General features: G+C 40.2%; 1 protein-coding gene and 1 long non-coding RNA gene across 4 annotated transcripts in view; one reads left to right on the top strand and one right to left on the bottom strand.

Annotated features, from left to right (window-relative positions):
- The window catches only part of dnaaf11 (dynein axonemal assembly factor 11), a 49,387-nt gene that overhangs the window by 16,693 nt on the left and 13,202 nt on the right, over nt 1-19,492 (top strand). For 2 of the 3 annotated variants that reach the window (XM_023965680.1, XM_023965679.1), the window contains exons 5-11: nt 755-951; nt 1,521-1,691; nt 10,787-10,861; nt 11,096-11,161; nt 11,260-11,329; nt 14,192-14,287; nt 15,548-15,639. In XM_023965680.1, coding sequence (XP_023821448.1) covers nt 755-951; nt 1,521-1,691; nt 10,787-10,861; nt 11,096-11,161; nt 11,260-11,329; nt 14,192-14,287; nt 15,548-15,639 — 767 coding nt within the window. The remainder of the gene's footprint in view (nt 1-754; nt 952-1,520; nt 1,692-10,786; nt 10,862-11,095; nt 11,162-11,259; nt 11,330-14,191; nt 14,288-15,547; nt 15,640-19,492) is intronic. The other variant, XM_078935627.1, reaches the window with a different exon arrangement.
- LOC110016814 (uncharacterized) lies at nt 97-603 on the bottom strand. Its single transcript, XR_002875173.2, has 3 exons — nt 468-603; nt 315-400; nt 97-229 (listed from the first exon to the last, which is right to left on the bottom strand). It is a non-coding gene; the product is annotated as an uncharacterized LOC110016814 (long non-coding RNA).

Raw genomic sequence — 19,492 nt, 5'->3', positions numbered from 1 at the left:
GCCGAGCTTTTATTCTCGTTGGTGGAGGATTCAGGCGTGACGCCCCGTTAGTCCTCCGTTGCTCAGGCTCAAAGGCAGCTGAGGAGCAGCCGGGCCCGGCAGAACCCTGGTCAGGAGTCTACAGGGATTCTGATCACGAGCGGTGACAGTTCCTTAAAATAATTCTAAAATTCAATATATAAAAAGCAGCAGCTGTTCAGCAGGTGGGAGCGTCAGAAAGTCCCCGGCGCTGCAAGAACAACAAACATTACCAAAATAAAACAAAAAAAGAACAGCTTAAAGGCAAGCGCAGGACTTGACCCTCGCCGGCTTACCAGACAGACTGTTCGTCACCTGGGAGGCGCGCTCGATTGCAGAGGCTGTATTTTGCTCAATCTGTGCCTGCAGGTCTCATCCGGAGCTGAAAGAGTGTGTTAATATGAGGCAGCGAACAAACTCTTGTCCTTAGCCTACCACCGCTACTTTACCTGTGAGGCTAGCCGGAGGTGTGAAAACAGGAAGTGGGCGGTTCCAATGGCCAAATGCTGCCCCTGGCCGAGTGAAGGCTTCTTTGCCCTTTATAGCGCCCCATGAGGCCACTGCTAGTAATCCTCTGCCCTACAGCACCTGAGACAATTAATCCTGCCACATTGTCTTTTCATTTTTATGACCAAAAATGTTCAAACATTGTTGTGAAAAAACGAATTTCCCCCTCCTGACTGTCCTGCAGCGTCTCTGTCTGACGTCAACCTCCGCTGCTTTTCTGTGATCTCAGTGTCTGGACGGCACAGAGATCAGCCGGTCGGAGCGGATTCAAGCCTCGCACAGTCTGACGGAGGTGAGGAGGCGCATCCAGGAGGAGGAGAAGGAATACCTGAAGAGGAGGGCTGAGCAGAAGGAGGCCGAGAGGAGCAAAGGGGGGGAGGAGAGCGGCGGCTTGGACGGCAGCTGGTCCACTGATATCAGCACGGCGTGAGTCCAAAGCTGACGTAGGAAAATTCAACGAGTGAAGCTCCCTGACATGCTGTTCACAAAGCCTCTCTCTAAAATCAAGAAACTCCTTGTTGAGATGCTCTTCATGTAGCTTCTTGTAAAGTCATAGAGCTCCTCAAGAAATTCTTTGTGAAGCCCACTTTGAAACTTCATGAAGCTTCATGATTTTATTGGATTTTATGTTAAGCACTTTGGTTGCCTCTGCTTTTATAAGTGCTATACAAATACTAAGTGGATTTATGTGTGACCTCATGGCTTCCAAAGAGTAAAGAACACATCGTTCATGTCTTTCGTGACATTTTCTAAGCTCCTGAGCAAACGTCTCACCAAACAAACCAGATTCAATGTGCTGACGAAATAACTTTTGGCTATCTTCAAAATGGAATCATGTGACTTCACGAGGAGTGGATATATGTGTAAGCGCTAAATCTGCAGACTCCCTGAAACTTGTTTGAAAGAACTGAATATTGATAATAAAACCAAGCTTTCCCTGATCATTCAATCTGCTGAGGACACTTTTAATGACATGCAGGGTGTTCTGTTTGCAGGGTAGATTCTCTGGAGGAGAAGGACCAAGATCTGCAGGAGAAGCTGAGGAGCTCAGAAGCAGCCATGGAGAGGCAGGAGCAAGAGTTTTGGCAGAAGCCATGTGCCTTCACACCCGAGTGCCGCCTGGAGGTTCACCGCCACCTGCAGAGGAAGAGGAAGGCCAAAGAAAAGTAAGCACTCTCAAAAAAGTAAAAGGAGTTTTTTCTTTATTTTGTAAATTAGAGTTTGATCATTTTGGCTGCATTTTTCATATTGAGCGTCTGACCTGATCTACACAGCTTTAACAGACTTCATTCAACCACATGTTATTAAATGAATCATCAGGTTTATTTGTGACTCATAGACAAACAAGAATTACTAGAGAAACAACCACATTTTACATTTTTGTCTCTTTTACATCCTACATCCTTTTCTGATATTTTTTCACCATCTAAACATCTTGGTAATTTTTTTCATACAAGGTTCATTCATTCATTCATTCATTCATTCATTCATTCATTCATTCATTCATTCATTCATTCATTCATCTTCTTCCGTTTTGTCCCTTCCTTGGTCACGGGGCTGCTGGAGCCTATCCTGGCCACTCATGGGTGAAGGCAGGAGACATCCTGGACAGGTCGCCAGTCTGTCGCAGCGACACAAATCACATTTACACCCTAGGGACCAATTAACCAATTAACCCATGAAGCATGTTTTATTAAGACATATATAATATATGAGAGGTGCTACACAAAAATGTCTTGACTTTTTAAATTAATTAAATTAAATTAACCTAATTACAAGTGATAAAGCGTAAATATGTGCAGATATTCTTCTTAAAGCACTTAATAAACTCAATTGTCAGATAAATATAAATCTCAAGGGAATTTCAAGGCAAGAAGAAAATTCAGTGGAGCTTCTGTTCACAGGAAGATGTTTGACAGAAGCTCACGAAACACAAAAACGGCCACACTGGTCAGTTTGAGCCTGTAGGTGTCGCTGTAACAGCAGTTTTCACACTCAGACTTTCACCTATCTTCTGACTCTAAATAAAAGCATTCTTGGCACAGTGTAGGTAGAGGAGGCTCAAATAAAATAATTGACAATTTCAGTTTACATAAATCCTGAAGAAACGTTGCTTAAGAGTTTTTAAGAAGCAGCAGAATTGCTGTGTGGGAGCAAAAGATGAGAATTATGAAATCCTTTTTGTAGAAATGTAATGCATTCTCAGTACAGGTTGCATTTTTTAAGTTATTAACTATTATTTTGCAGAAGTATCTTTATTTGATTTGTGAACAAAAACTAGAGAATGAATCAAAATTTGAATGCGTTTTCTTTAAAAAGAATAGAAACTGAAAAACACAAACTTTATACGTACCAGTCTAGCTTCCCTTAATAAAGACACATTTTCTTTATTAAACAGGTTTGGTTGAATCAGTGAATCAATCGATTCGGTTATTTGGTAGTTTTTCTGTATGTTCGTTCAAAACAAAATCCTTTAAAAAAAACTCAAAAAGGAATAATTGGTCATTTTAACCAGTGGGACATTTTTTTTAAAACCCAATCAGATGACAATAGTATTTTTGGTGCTTTTAACACGTTTTTATGGCGTTTTCTCATGATTGAGGACATGTATAACGAACATTAAGATCAAAATTGTATTTCTGAATATTTCTTTATTCAAAGCGTTGGGAATCAGGAGCAGAGAAAAAAAATGCTTAAGGCTTGCAAAAGAGCTTATTTGTGACGTAGAAAATACGCTGGGTGGGCCACAAGCCCCCTGCTCTGCGCTCTCAGCAACATTAAGGGGAGCGGGGCTGCTCCATGCCAATGGCCATGCCCACATTCTAGAGGTACATTTTTGATGAACTCATGCTGCTCTGCAGAAACTATGTCCTAAAAATGACAGGCTTTTTTATTTAAGCTAAAAACAGTTTAATCATAATCAAAAGACCAATGGGAACGCTTTCAAAATGGATCACAAGCGGATCAGAGTGGGACTTTTAAAACAATGACAGTTTTTTAAATGTTGTTCATTTATGGCTCTTGATTTTTGCATCTATATTTTTAGTTTTAAACATTCATTATGTGGTCACTGCTCAAAGTCTTTTGTGTGTGAAAAGACCCAGGAAACAAACCAAAATGTAACCAATCCTGTTGTTCTTTGCTGGTCACATTCATTTTTATCAGCGGACAGAATGGCTTCAGCAGATTTTTGAGAAACATTTCTTACCTAGAAGATTCTGCAATGCAAGGAACAGTAAGATACTGCCTTGCTGCTCCCTCTCTCAGCCAAAGTTACTTAGTGCAGAGTGATGTAACAGGTCACATTTAAAAATGACATAGAGTAACCTGTGTCTAGAAAGCATGATAGTAGTAGATTTAAAGGTTGTCATCTGGACTTAGTTTTTAAAGCTGAAGACGTTTCACCTCTTATCCAAAAGGCTTTGTCAATTCGAATTGACAACGAGATGACAACCTTTAAACCTACTACTTTGATGGAATCTACCTGGATGAATGAGAGTCTTCATAGACATATAGACAGAGCTCAACTATGGCTACATTACACTTGTGCTAGTGACCGTCGAAGGTCAAAACTGCTGCTGCTCACGCACAAATGGCACCCGGCAGACACAAATGGAGCAAAAATTGTTGCTGACGTGTTGGAGGCTGTGATGCTGTTGGCTGTTAAGTGCAGAGACAGCAGTTTATCCTGATCTGAGAGGTTAAACTCGTCGTTTCTGTTTAATTAAAGAGAACATTTGACCTGTTTGTTATTCCTTCTTCTGCCCTCTAAAAGGCCTTTTTCCAGGAACTGATGAGACAATCTGACCCTCTGCAACTGCTGTTTAAATACCACTGACCCTTCCATCAAGTCAGATCTGAGAGAATTTTACCAAAACTCTTGGTGGAAAATGTAATTATGAGTTTAAAATTTGATGTAGGGGCTCAGAAGGAGAATTAAAAACATTTCCATCGTGTTACTTTAAAAAAAAAAAAACAAGGCTTTGATGCTTTTTACGTTTTAGAAATTTAGTCGTCTGGCTGTTGTTGGCTGTTGCTGTGGTAACCATACAAACATCAGACATTAAAATATTCATACAAACATCTGACATTAAAGCTCCACAAATGTACTAAGTACAGTCACAGCACAAAGACAGCACCATACAAAAAACTGCTGATTTGGGACAAAGTAGGGTTATCGATAAAAGCTGCTATGTCAAATGACAGCGTTTTTAATACGTTTGGTACTCAAGTACCACATTATTCCTCAGGAAAATGTCAGACTTTGACTCAGAATTGAATGTGCTCAAGAGTTAGGAGAGCGTCAAAGAACTAAAACAATGCATCAAGTTTCTGCTTCTGTGTGTCTCATTGACTGTGTGAGACTGACCTTTTTCCAGCTCTAACAAAATAAAGTCAATCCACTCGCCATTTTTTCAAGCCACAACCACGTGAGCAGGGTGAACCAGTTTATCTAAAAAAGCAAAAATGAGAAGCATGGTGTTGGTCATCATTTGTTTAATGTTTTAATAGCTGATCCAGTTACCGGGCAGAAAACTGAGGTCTAGTCAGATCAAACTGCTGGAGCAAAAAGCCGATGATATCATTATTCCAAAATGGTAGCGCGTGAAGATGCTGCAGCTCAGCGTTCTTCTAGCAGATTTTGGGCATCTGCAAACTAATCTGAAACCATAAGAATCTCAGAAACTGTTTAAAATCTCTGACACTTAAGTTGCAATCATTTCAGAATTTTTTAAAGGTTAGCATTGGTAAAAAAAAAATAGACCCTAAAATGCACAAAGAGCATGTTATTTCAAGGTTTGAAGCTGTTTTGATTCATTTTCTAGGAGCTGAATGTTTTGACGTTCGAATGGTTGAAGTAGCTGGATCTTACAGTTTTTCTCAGTCGCTTTAGTGCAATTCTCAGATCAGAATTAAAGTTTGCAAATACGTGTGTGCTTTCTCAAAACAATTTGTACAAACAGCAAAACACTATGGATTTCTTGCAAAAGCCTGTAACTTGCTCAAAATCTTTAGTTCATCTCTCAAAACTAAGTCTTTATGTCATTGAACGTGTCAGTGCCATCAGAATGTCAAGTCCTTGTGTCATTGTCTACGAACAAGACAGTCAAATTACTTAGTCATGTTGTCAATATAACTGTGTACTTTAGAGGGAGGTTCTGATGTAAACTATGGCTAAAGTTTGGATGACAATTATTGTAAAATGTAAGTTACACCGTTTTTGTTTAATTTGCAAGAGACTAGACAAGATTCACATTTACACTTTTATTGTTCATATTGTAATTTGTTGACAGACCATGTCATACCAACATAGAAAAAACCCACTGCAAACAGTGACATAAAGGGGGAAAAAAGAGAGGACAATATTCTGTCCAACAGTACAGGCAGTGCAGTAGGAATTGGTGTGGTCTTCCTACACCTCTCGTCGTTCCTGTATGTTAGGCCACAAATTCTCATCCACATCACAGCGAATATCTTCCTTTTGCAATGCAGCAAAATATGTTTGTCACATTATGACAACTTGATCAACCATTTTGTAGTTAATGACTTATACGATGAACTAATGACTAGGTGTTTTGAGGAGTAAGACTATTGCACAGTGAACTATATAATACATTTTGGTCAACATGACATAAACAATTGAAAATGTAACAAACAGCAGAGAATTGTACATAATCATTTGCATGGATGGATGTGGAAGCAATTGCAACTTGTTCAAAGAAGTGAGAAACTGCATATATGATGTGCACAAGTGACATCATGATGTGAAGATTGAACAAATAGTTTTGGGAATTTCATTCTGATCTGAGAATTGTACTAAAGCGACTGAGAAAAACTGTAAATGCTGAAAAAAATGTCCAGTGATGTCTAAGCCTTCACCTAGATATGCTACAAAGGATGATCATTTATCAAAACGCTGACAATAAATATGACAAAAGGTTCAAACCCTCATGTAGATCACATCTTTTTTGATATATCAGGAAAAAATAACACATGCAAGCTCCTCTGCTGTTTCCATGCGGTTGTCATGCGCCGTTTGCAGCAGCTCCTTATATCTTGAAGAGTGACTGCAGCGTCCTCTGCTGAAGGCTGAAGGTTGTGGGTTCCTGCCTCCAAAGAAAGTCCTCTGTTGTCTCCTGCACCTCATCATCGGTCCCTTTTATTTTTACTTTCTGGCCTATTCACTTTGTTGTTGCGCGGTTTGCGTGTCACGGGGTGTAACTGTGATTGAAGAGCGCAGAAATAAACCTGACACCGAGCAGAACTGCAGAATAATAAACACAGGGAGAATCCGTCACCCCCCTGCCAGACCTCAGGGCTGCTTGGAGCTTCATCTTTGTAGAAGGACGCTGTGACAGTGGCCCAGCATCCAGAGTGCAGGTCAGTGCAGCATCTGACTGGTTTCATACAACCGCAGCTCAGGCTGTTTGAACATAAATCACAGAAGTGAGTTATTTCTGATGCGGCAGAGTGAAAGGCCTTCTAATGTTTCCCTTCTGCTCTGAACAGCCATCAGCCACATTCACAGTTATAATTTACAATGTTTCCTGAAAATGTATGCATCATTTTGCCCCGGAAGCTTACTCTGCTCGCCCCGCTGACCCGAGGACAAGGCTGACTCAGAGCCTCGGTTTTTCAGAAGCCCTCGAGCTGCGGATGACCAATGCTTCTGCTGCTGATGAACCCGGAGCTGTTTGAGCTGTAGATTTCTGCTGGAGCACATACGGCCGCTGTCAGAGCAGCTCAGGTTCTGCAGCCTCTCTGTCGCTGTTTCTGTGCCTCTTTTTTTCCAAAGTTTAAATCGGACTGAACTCTTATCAGACTCTTGTCGAAAGGATGCTGCCTGATGTAAAAAAAAAGACTGCTGTTATTGTCTCACACTTGCAGCGTGCAGCTGAACAGGCAGGATTGTCAGAAAAGATGAATTTCTGGCGCCGGAGGTGGAAGCTGGGAGAAGGTCAACCAGGAGATGTTTCTGTGTTTAACAGCAGCTCGGTTCCTCTGAGAGAGAGACAGCAGAAAAGACCAGCAGAGCTCAAAGGGCGCTGACAGGCTGATAAATGGGTGGGGATAATTGAGGTGGGTGGAGGAGAAAGAAGGTAGAGATTTGAATAAAGTGTTCTCAGCCTCATCGAGGGGCGTGCAGTTGGATGTTGAAGGAGACAATGGTGTGAAAGGGCGCAGCATGTTTTTAAGCGAGCTGATACAAAGTTAGCTTCAGTTGTTGATGTCTGGTTTGGAAAATTCAGATTAAGTTATTTTAAGTTATGCACTCCAAGTTGTATATATTTCCTTGTAACTTTTTTAGCTTTTAAGAAAAAAGTAGAAACAGAAGAGTCATTTTTTTACTTTTTTAAATTCCAAATGAGCATTTATTTCCACTTTAGTTTCACATCTGTTTCCAGATGACTTGAGTTTCGGTCCATTATGACCGGTTTGCAGCTGACAGAAACTGGTTAAACGTTCAGGCTGTATGATTTTTAATTTAAAAGCTCACTCCGATCACATTTTGAATGGTTGTAAAAGTGTTTCCAGCAGTCTTTTAATGATGATTATGCCATTAAGAGACACAATTTTTAAAAAACAGTCATTTTCTAGGACGTCATTTTCTGCTGAGCGGCAGGAGTTCAGTGGAAATTTACCTCTGAGTTGTGGGCGGGATTTATTTGTCTGCAAGTGGATGCATCAGAATGGAGCAGAGCAAGGAGCGTATTTCTTACATCAGAAATACTATTGAGTAAGGAAATTCTCAGAAATGCTATTTTAACCTTTATTTTCCTTTTATATTTTCTTCATATACGGTATGTGTCTCATCATGAGAAAAATGCCAAAATTACATTTAAAAAAAAAACAAAAAACAATTTTACTTGAAGTGGATCTTTAAAGAAAGACATCTGTCTTTACATTCAAACATTACATTTTTTTAATTTATAATTTCCTTCAGCTTATTTATGTTTGGTTTCATTTTCTATTTAGTTATCTTTACTGACAAATGCAATGTGAAAAAAATGGTTTTGTTTTTATAAATTTTTAGACCTATAAATTCCCTCTTTACCTCGTGTTTAATCCCATGAACCCTAAAATCGGAAAAAACAAAGTGAGAATCACGACCACAACAGTGTGTGAACCAAAGCAGTGCCTTCCTGCCTTTCCCCAAACATGCTCCCTACACACTTGAAGTGTGTGGCAGTCTGGAACTTCCCTCTTGCGTGCCGTCACACTCCTCTGTGTCTGATGAAGGGCTGCAGATGCTCTGACAGCTGATTCTCTGCAGAGCGCTAAACACTCGCCTGCTCCGACCGCCGGCTCCGTCATCTGCTGCTCAGTGGGTCTGAAGGACGGAAGGATGTGAAGGGGTTTGCCTCTCTCCATGTACTTATGTCACGATTCGCTTCATGCGGCTGATGGAGTGGGCGTTTGAGGAGCAGACGGAGGACAGGGAAGGCTTTGACTGACGGTGTGCAGCACAACTCCTGTCTGAGTTTATGTGATCCACAGAAGATAAGGACCAAAACTGCTGATTTGAAACATTTTGATTTTATTGTAGTTGTGGTTTAAAATAAACTGGGACTGACTGAGCACCGTAATCTGTTTTTAGTATGTTATCCGAGCATGTCCAATCTGATAAAGAACTTGGGGGTCTTGACCCCTAGCTCTACTGAAATGACACTTTTTACTGGTTGCAACACAAAGCATCCCAGCAGTAGCTGGGCCCAGAAAAACTTTATCCGATTATAACAAACGTTTACATTCCTCACATTTCTATTGGAATAAGTCAGTTTGACATGAGCAGAGCTAAAATACCGGAAAAGACCGTAGAAGAAGAAATAGCGAGTTCCGTTGTAATCAAAGCTACAGCATAGAGCGAGATTATCTTCTAAACTTGCTTTTATTATTGTTATGACTATTATTAAGTGCCTTTTCGCTCACAATTTTTTTAAACGTGTGGCCAGTGCTTTATTCTTGGGCAAACGGACCTGGAAGGTTTAGGATTAGGCTAATACGTGCAACCCCAAACAATTAGTTTTGGGTGCAATCATGCACTTAAAAGTCTATGTGGGCGATGCCGCAATTTGCATCTTGGCCGCACGTAAATATGTGGAAATAAGCCTTTGTTTTGTCTGGATACAATTGAAAACACAAAATCACATGATTGTTTACAGAGTTTCTCAGGACTGTGTGGAGTGGCATTTCTGCATATAACAGGCACACCCCAGCCAGCTCACACTGTCCCAAAGCTGTCTGAGTCTAGCAGCTCACTCACGCAGAGCAGCCGGACAGACAGACTCCGAAGCCTCCTCCGAGGCGCACACCGTAACCAAGCACACTTCCCTTACCAGAAAACGTGAAGCTACAAGTCCGGCTGCTCTGCTCAGAGACATGATTCGCTTGATGGGGCAGCTGGCCGGTCCTGTTAGCGCTCCAAAACCTCCTCTGGAGTTCCACACCGGCACCATACTGGCTTTTATGTGTTACATAAATGCCACTGCAGTAGTGACCCACATTCGGAATTAGCGGATCAACAATCGGCATAACCCACCTATCTCGATAAGAAGGAAATATTGATCCGAATGAGTCTGATTGGGGCAGATGATTCCAAACGGCCTTTTCATGACGCATGTTTATTCTGATCAGGCGTTTATTCCGATTACCTTTTACGAGATAAAATAGAGAGACAAACATCCATCCATCCACCCCAATTGTGGTCAGGAGGTTGCTGGAGCCTATCCCGGCTACTGTTGAGTGAAGTTGGGATACATTTTGAAAGGTCTCCAGTCTGTTGCAGGGCCTCAATCTCACATACACACCCAGGGACACTTTAGAGTCATCAATTAACCTGCTAAGCATGTGGTTGGACTTTGGCAGGAAACCTGAGTGCCCTAAAAAAAAAAAACACTCATGCACACTCCACACAGAAATGACTTAGCTGGGATTCAAACCATTGCCTTTTCACTGTGAGGCAAGAGTGCTAACCGTTACACCACCATGCTAAGGGCACAGAAAACACCCAAACCCATGGAAGCTCTGCGTCTTTGCTCTAGCACTGGTAGGAGCTCCAAAGGTTATTTTTGTTGTGTTTGAGTCTGTTTTCTGGAAAGTCTGCTTTGATTTTCCTTACCTAATTTACTTCACAGGCCAAACGAGTCTTTGCAACAGCTCTGTTCGTGCAGATCTTCTGTTTGGTTGACTTCAGGAGACATGCGGCTTGAATCCTCTGCTGGAGTTTGGTCCTCACTCAGGCTCTCTTGTTTTTCTGCAGGAAGACAGAGAAAAAGGAAAAGTGTCGTGCTTTGTTTGGAGATAACGGACAAGTTTTGAACATTAACGAGCCAAAGTGAGTCAATAGAAATGAGTACTTTAAAAATCTGTGCATTTTTCTAACAATGTTTGTGTTATTTTTGTGTTACGTGATTGTCCTCCTTTTTGCAACACTACATGTCTTCTAGCATGTGTTTTGATCGGCTTTTACACGTTTTTATGGACTGTGTATGAAAGACAAGCAAAAACAAAAGACTGGGAGTCCAAAACCAAATGAATTTTTAATGTCTTTAATGCTGGGAATCCTCAGGCTCAATTTCCATCTCACTGAAGACGAAGAAAACAACACTGTGGTGTTGGACCTGGCAGTTTACAGGCAAGACTATGAAATAATTATTTTGAACAGAGATTTGCAGAATAATATGTAATCATCTGCATTCTCTGTTCCTGGTTATCATCTGTGCTCTCTTGCAGACACATGGACACCTCGCTGATAGACGCAGATGTGCAACCAACCTACGTTAGAGTCAGCATCAAAGGAAAGGTGAGCTTCATGGATTCATGCATTCTGATTAAGTGATGACAGGATAACCTTCTTCATCACCACCGTTTCTTCTGCCAAAACTGAACCTTTAAAAAATGTCATCTAACCAGGTGAATGAGAATGAGTGAATGAGAGTCAGGTGTGCGGCCTCCGGGAAGTGTGCGCTGGGGTTGCTAGGCGATGTAGTGTGGTTAGAACTCTGGAGATGGTTCCCGCTGGTGAAGAGGGGTAGACAGAGCTCTGACTGCTGACAATTTTAAGCCTTCTTTGTAGTTTTTGTAGGTTTAAGACTGACTTAAATAGCAAATGTTTTCAGTTTTATATAGCTTGTGCTATCCTAGGCACTTTAAGATTGGGAGTTGGGTCATCTAGACCCACTAGACAGTGCGCTGAACCTTTTTTCTTCAATGATTTGTGATCTTCACTGGTGTCCATGGATTACATGAAATCTTTCCACCTTTATCCACCTTTGTCATGGTAGGGAGAACTCGTCAATGGAAGGATTGGGTCATCTGGACCCCATAAAGTAGTATAGAGGTGAAGGAGCTTTTGTATGCTTATCACTCTTATTTACAATATACGGCATTTTTTGGAATGAAAAACTTTGTGACAACCTTTATATGCTTTTCCATGGCTCTGAACTGCTTCACCAACACATCAAAGCTTTGTTCTAGATTACCTTTAGATCAAACAGGCACTGAAAACAAGGTTCTGAGGGGTCATGGGTAATCACCTGATTTCATTGATTTCCTATGGGAAAGTTTTTTCTTTAAAAAATATTAACTATAAACAAACTATATTCATTTTCGGTACCAAAATAAATAGCACACTCCTCGCAAAGGAGCTCTACAAAACACTTTTGATTGCATCTTGATAGCTGCTTTTGCCTTGAGGAGAAGCGCGAAAAAAATCTGACTATACTCGAGTTGGAGGATAACATACTGATTGCTTTCAGCAATCAGACAATAAATCAGACAGAGGAACTCTACTCATTGACTGGGGGGGGATCTCTGTTCAGTTTACTGGTGACTTAATAAGCTGTTCTTTAAGATTTTGGTTCATCAGCTGGGCTCCTTTCTAAATAAATGACAAGTGCTTTTATTTAGTGGGACAGATTAGCTGTTCTGTCTTGCATCTAACTGCAAATCATCATATCTTACTCAATAAATATTTGAAGCAATTCTAACTCTTACAAACACTCCACAGTGACATCTAAGCCCTATTAGAGACCCATTCCAATGAAAATAGTGTTTTTGGTGTTTTTAACGTCTTCTTGTGCCATTTTTCTGACGATGGAGGACATTTATAAAGAAAATTAAGCTTAAAATTGCACATCTCTTTACTCAAATCGTCGAGAATCAGGAGCAGATAAAAATGCTGTTGGAAAATTTAATTTAATTTGGGCTAAAACGGCGTTATCATGAAGATCCCCATGACGCTTTTACGATACACGAAATGACGACTGGAATGGCACTTGAAATTAATTTTATTCATTCCCTAGCTGCAAAGATTCTTCTTTCTCTACAGAAAAGAGTGAGTCCTGAAGGCCTCGGATCCACTGACGGCTTTTATGGAGGCATGTTTTACGTCAGGGGTCAGACTTATTGGACGGGTGGGTGATTTACTCAGTAACACGTAAACTCAGTTTCATTTTAATAGAAACTCTTTTAGATGAGTGTGAGGAGGGTCAACCACCAACCTGGGAGTTTTTCTTCTCCTCCATCACAGCAATTGCCATTATTTACCTCCCACAGTTTGAAATTAAAGTAAACTGGGCGTCTACTTTGGAGCTCAGTTTGTCAACTCACACAGATCCTTCAGGATCGGCAGAACTTTCTGTTTTTTTTTATTTCTTTTTATTTCTTTTTTTTTTAACAAAGTTTTAAACACACACAACACAAACACTGCCAGTGTACAATTGAGAAACACAGCACAAATACCCACATACAGCAACATCACAGAAGGATTTGTCCTGAGAATGCAAAGAAAGGTAAACAATAGTCCTTCAGAATAATCCTCTTAGCTGCAATCATTCCAAACATGACTGCTTGTTGAGTTGAGTGTGACAGCTTCTGAGTTTGCTCTGAACGACCAAATATTGCAATCAGAACATTGAGAGTTATTTGTACATTGTAAACTGAACTAAACAACTTAAAAATATCAGACCAAAAATTTGTTAGCATGGGGCATGAGTAAAATAAATGAGATAAAGAACCTATAACAGTTTGACAATGGTTACAGGTTGGTGAAACAGAAGGAAAAATTGCATGCAATCTTGTTTTGGAGTAATGCAAACGCTGGATTACTAATCAAAGTTTTAGATGTCGATGCTTTAATCAAAACTTTGTAAAATTCAGGTTGTGTTGGCAGTTGTTGAAACTGAGATATAGATTGTTTAACAAAGTGTCTGATTTGCAAATACCTGAAAAAATGACCCAGAGGGAGAGAAAACTGTTTATGGAGTTGGGTACTTAAGGATGCAAAATGATTGTTGATGTAAACACGTGTTCTGACAGACCTGGTTGAAAAGCTGGATTCAAGCAAATGGGAGCATGGATAGAGAAGACCGACAGACTGAGTGCCCTTCCTGATTTGCTTTATAATTCTATACAAAGTGTACAAAATAAAATCATTTTTCATGTTTTTAATTGGAATATCCAAGGATCGGCAGAACTTTTGTGTGAGTGATTGCTTCTGTTCTCATTCGCAGCTATTCTGGTCAATCCCTCGAGGTTTTTTTGTAAAGTGTTGCTATAAAAAGACACAGTAGTGATTAAAGTCATTTGACCCACTGGGACGACGTCTGCGCAGGATCAACATGTTCATCTTGCTAATTAAAGTTCTAAATATTTAACTCTGCAGATTTTTCAGATTGTCCTGCCTGCAGAAGTGAAGCCTGACTCTTCGACGGCACAGAGGTCCCAAACCACGGGACACCTGCTCCTGACCATGCCCCTGGTACGCACACTGTGGTCACACACAAACGCCTGAACTGCAGGTGTGGTCGCTTTTAGCAAGTCACACTTTCTAAATCTGAGGTTAATTAAAGTTTAATATCTTTTATCGTGTACGCCTTATTTCAGTGAAAGCGGGTCAAATGTGAAAGAAATCAGATGTTCCTTGGCTCAACAACCCAAGTTTGAGGTTAATTAGTGTTTAATTCCTTTATTCCACCAATGTCTTGTTACTGGGGAAAGCCTGAAAGATCCTAGAGGTTATTTTGACTTTGGCAAATGCCCCCCCACCGTGGCTGACAGGTCCTGAGTGACATGCAGTTAATTATTATTTTTTGTATAACCAGTAGTTTGAAGAGTCTAGTGGTGGGGCCTCTATCCCAGCCCAAGCAGTGGTCAACCCCCAAATCCATGAAAATGGACTCTGACTGGAAAGAGTCTTAGCTTATTGGGAAGGCTAAGCGGTGGCAGCTGGAGAGAGTAGGGCTCTTTTGCTCTATTCCATGTACAGTTTAAGATCTAAAAACAAATTCCTTCAATGGTTTTTAACCCTCTTCCACTCTGAAGTCGCCCACAGTGATGTGCAGGTTTGCATATAGCTCTGAACGATGACTCCGTTGAAGGATCAGGAGAAACTGCCTCCTTGATCTGAACCCAAGTGGTTCACCACCACTATTTCCATTCCTTCTTTTGATAACCTCATCAGGTAGCATTTTGTACACTTCCTATACCAAAATCAAATGAAATGACCAATTTTAATAAACTTTAAAAGGCAAGCTTAAAAAGACACAAGTTTTGCTTTTCTAAATGACTTTTCCTTGTAAAGTCTAAGTTTCCTTTAAACACTTTTAATTAAAAAAGAAAAACTCATTTACTCATTTGGTGGTAAACTGAACCTTACTCCATTATGGCAAAACCCCCATAAAAAAACATTGTTGTGTATTTCTTTTTCCTTTCTTTTTTTTTTTAAAGGTTCTGTTTTACAAAAATGTATTAGAAAAATTATTTTTTTTGCAAGAAAGACAAGAAAATGATTCTTCAAAAAGGCGTTTAAAAAAAGGTTTAGTTATTTGGCATTGTAGCGATTGAAGTGATTTATTTGCTTTCTGGTTCTTTAGTCACAAGGAACAAACTTTTATTGAGTCTTTAATAAGAGTGGGATGAAGGTGCTGCATAATCAGTGCTGCTGCTGTCAATGAACCATTATGAATTCAGTGATATCCAACGCTTTAAAGAGAACCCCTATGATCCTGTGTTTGTTTAGGCTTACGGCGAAATCAAAGGGAACCGGACTATTCCACATCAGCGCAGAGCGTGTCAGAGCAGACACATCCCTCAGCTGGAGGCCAGTGAAAGGTACTGAATACTGCAGGAGCTCATTAGGCAACCAAGAAACTCAAATGAAGACACACTATAGCCAAACCAGACCGTTTAACTCACCTCAACACTGGAAATAGAAACCTGTTAAAGAGCAGTTAAACACACACTATCAGCACTAGGGGTGTAGAAAAAAAAGGGATTTGGCGATACTTGTATTGATTGAAAATGCTGTCAAGACGATATTTATTTAATTATTTATGAGCGTCCTTTAGCGTCTGACTCTTTTTTTTCCACTTAAACACCCTACCGGAAGTTGGCAGCACTGCACACTGAGGCCTGTTGAGCCACACCAAAACAACCACAAGATCTCAAGAGAATCAGCTAGTGTTAAATGCTAAATGTTCAGTCAGCCTTGCAGTTGCTGTTGTTATGAGACATGTACTACTTAGTTTTTGCTTGGAATCGATACCGAACCGTTGCTGCCAGTACCATATAAAACGCAGATTGTGGTGCTTTGTGGCGTGCTCCAGATGAGAACAAGTGACCCTTGAGATGTATCGCGATACATATTCCTTGAACGAGTATCGCGAAAAGCGTCGTATTGCCAAACTCTTGCCAATACACCCCTCTAATCAGCACAGTGCACCTGGCCCATTCACTAACTACATTTCTCTGTATCTGTATTTATAGATTGATACAGTGGGGGAAAAAAGTATTTCCTCATCAATTGTGCAAGTTCTCCCACTTGAAAAGATGAGAGAGGCCTGAAATTGTAATCATAGGTATGAAAATTCGTCATATATGAATGTACATGGAAAAAGTGAGACAAATTGTTGTCTTTAAATGAAATTTTCACAGATCAATCACAAAAGTGAATTAGTGACTGTGTGACATGGCCTTAAAAAAACTCACCAAACACATCCCATAAGTGGCAAAAACTTTGTAAAAATTTGAATTCCTCTTTTCAGATTGTGTTCCGATGGCAAATGTGATGGTAGTCAAAAGAGTCCCAAAATTTTTCATGATGTTTATTTTGCTGAAATCCCTACAAATACATGTATTCTAGTAAAGATGAAAACTCACTCCAAAAACTAATATTTACTGCAATTAAAACTTATTCTAGATTGGTTCTTCCAGTAGATTTGTTTTTTAATCATCTCAGTCTAAAGACAATGATGTTAAAAGATTTGCAAAGGTTTAGCCGCTAAACCTAAACTTTAGCGTTACCTAAGGCTACTTTAAAATTGGAATTCTTTTAGTTAATGTATTAAAATAAATGTTAGTTGTAAAGAAAAACTGGAAAGCAGAAACTTTCTTATCTCCGGACGTGGAATGAACGGTTGTTGTGGACTGTCGTCTTTGATCAAAATCCCCATTTTGTGTCCAAATCACACTTTGTTCTTGGTTTTTATTTTATTTCACAAAGGAAACTAATTTAGTGTTACATGTTTATTTAAATTTTTAACAATTGCTTGAAATGTCTGATCTTCAGTTCAGGTATGAAATATCCGTGTAGAACCAGCCAGAATCAGACTTTTCCAGCGGGCAAATGTTAACATTTTCTTACAGTTCAATTCAACAGTCGATTCCTTTATTCATGTTTATTCATGAACAGATTTTTTTTTCCTTTTCTGCCCCTCTGTGACCATATTCTGCAAAGTCGTCAACCTATTATTTTTCTCCAATATCTGGCCCGATCTGTAGTATTTAGTATCAACAAATAAACAGAAAAAGATGATTTAAAATGAAGCTAAACCCATAGAAATGTATCTAAATAGTGCTAGATTTAGCAGAGACCAGGTTAAAAATCAAACTTTGACCTGAATGTGTGAATCCCGAACATGCACAGACAGCAGTGTTGCTTGTGCAGATAGAGGATGAAATATCAAGTGTTTGCATTAAAGATGCAGCCTAAAGAGCAGCAGAGCTCAACCCTGGAGGCAGTTCATTTCTGAGTGTTTGAGCAGAGAGGAGTAGAGGCTTCAGCTAATCCACTGGCTGGTTTCTGCACAGCCTTGACTTAATTTCCCGCATATTTACAGGCCCCTCAACTCCCTGTAGTCCTAATCACAGTTTTACCAGATTTAAAATAAATTCTGTGCTTGATTTGATTTTATCTCCATATTGATGACGATGCTCAGAAATCCTCAAAGAGCCTTGACCATGTCCTGCACGTTTCCCCTACGGTTTAGATTCAGCTGAACCCACAAAACAGCTGTTGATGATGGATAATGGATGAGGTGATCTATTCTTGAACGTGACCCAGTAATTTCAGCTGCATAAAGAACTGAAACCAGTAATGTTTATAAAAGCCTTAGTGGGTGCCCCTAGTTTCTGAGTTGTCCTTGGATGGGCATAGAGAGGAGCAGCCACGTATTAAGGGAAGTGAATTTAGGTGTGTCTTGCAGTTCTTTTGAGGCTAATGGGGCCACCTTAAGGGACATCATGGAAATGGAAAATACAGTTGTTGTGTGTGAAAATTGTATCATGACATATTTGAAAGGCAAATATGAGTTGCACACACTTGTGACATATGGGGGGTGCTGTCAGATGGTGCCTTTGCACCACAATCTTGTTGTTTATACATAAGGTGCACATAATGGCCTCTTACTGACCACATGCCAGGGTAAGTAAGGGTGAAGTAGGTGTGACGCATGCATGTTTTACAGGTTTTTCTTTTTTTTCAACCCTACTACATGCATGTCAATGGTATGTTCCGTTTTCATTATGTCCCTAAGGTGGCTACACAACCCTCTAGGGAACTGCAAGACACACCTGTACTCCCCTTTATACCTGAGTCACAACTGTCCTCACGGGAGGATACGAGCTGTCTGCGGGCAAAAAACGGGCAAACCTGTACAGGATACGCAGTTGGCCCACATGAAATATCTGTTTGCTAGCAAGGCAAAATGTTCATCTGCATTTTTTCCTACGGGCAACAGGTCGTAACAAACACTTATACAACACACACAGGGGTAAGTAAGGGTGAAGTAGGTTAGAGGCAGGCGTGCCGAACATACTCTGTCCTGCTGCAGTAGCCCCTTTCATGATGTTCTAGTGTGCATTCCTTGTACATTCCTTGTGTACAGCCTGTTTGTTAGAAATGAGTAAATTAGAAAATAAGAGCATAGTTTGTGTGGTTATCCTATGGGCATCATAAGTATCATGTACACACTCTGTGCATGCAGTATTTGCATTCAGTCAGTAAGGAGCTAGTACACGTACCTTACTAATGACTGCAGTGCTCCATAAAGGGCGCTATGCGAAAGTATCACCAGTACGTCATAAGTGCGTGTAATTTACATCATCCATGAAAATCCTTCATAATACACTTGTCACACACTGTTGTTCCTGCACTTTTAGTGTCAAGCAAATCTCCAATGTTTAAATTTAGATGCTACTGTCTGTGACTTGATTGTTAGTTAGACGGCCGCCACAGAAACCCCACTCCCACACTCAGCCCGCTTTAAGGACAAAAGGAACAGGTGCATTAATCTTTTTTTACCATGGCTAGAATCCACAGAATAACAACAGAAAAGGTGAACCTTCACATTGCACCTTGCACACTGACCGCCCCCTTTGGGCGGGGTTATTACAGTATACGTTTTGGGCAATTCTATTAATTGTCTTCATACCTATACATAAAAATCTTTCCCTTGAAGGAAACTAGTCTTTAGTGTGAAAAATGTTGGTGATATTAAGGTTTTGTTTCTCTAAAACAGATTTGAAGCCCGAAGCTAATTCCTTGGGTTATCATTACATGCTGGCTTAACTAGTAGCTGTGGTTCAATTTTCCACACAGCCTAAAATATGTATATTTTTAAATCAACCAGCAGAAGAAAAAAATATAATAGATGCAAAAGAACAAAATATAATGTGCTCACTATAT

This window comes from Oryzias latipes, chromosome 17 (genome assembly GCF_053564925.1).
Source record: "Oryzias latipes strain Hd-rR chromosome 17, Olatipes_Hd-rR_3.1".
Lineage (NCBI taxonomy): Eukaryota > Metazoa > Chordata > Actinopteri > Beloniformes > Adrianichthyidae > Oryzias > Oryzias latipes.
This window is presented reverse-complemented; position numbering and strand designations above follow the sequence as displayed.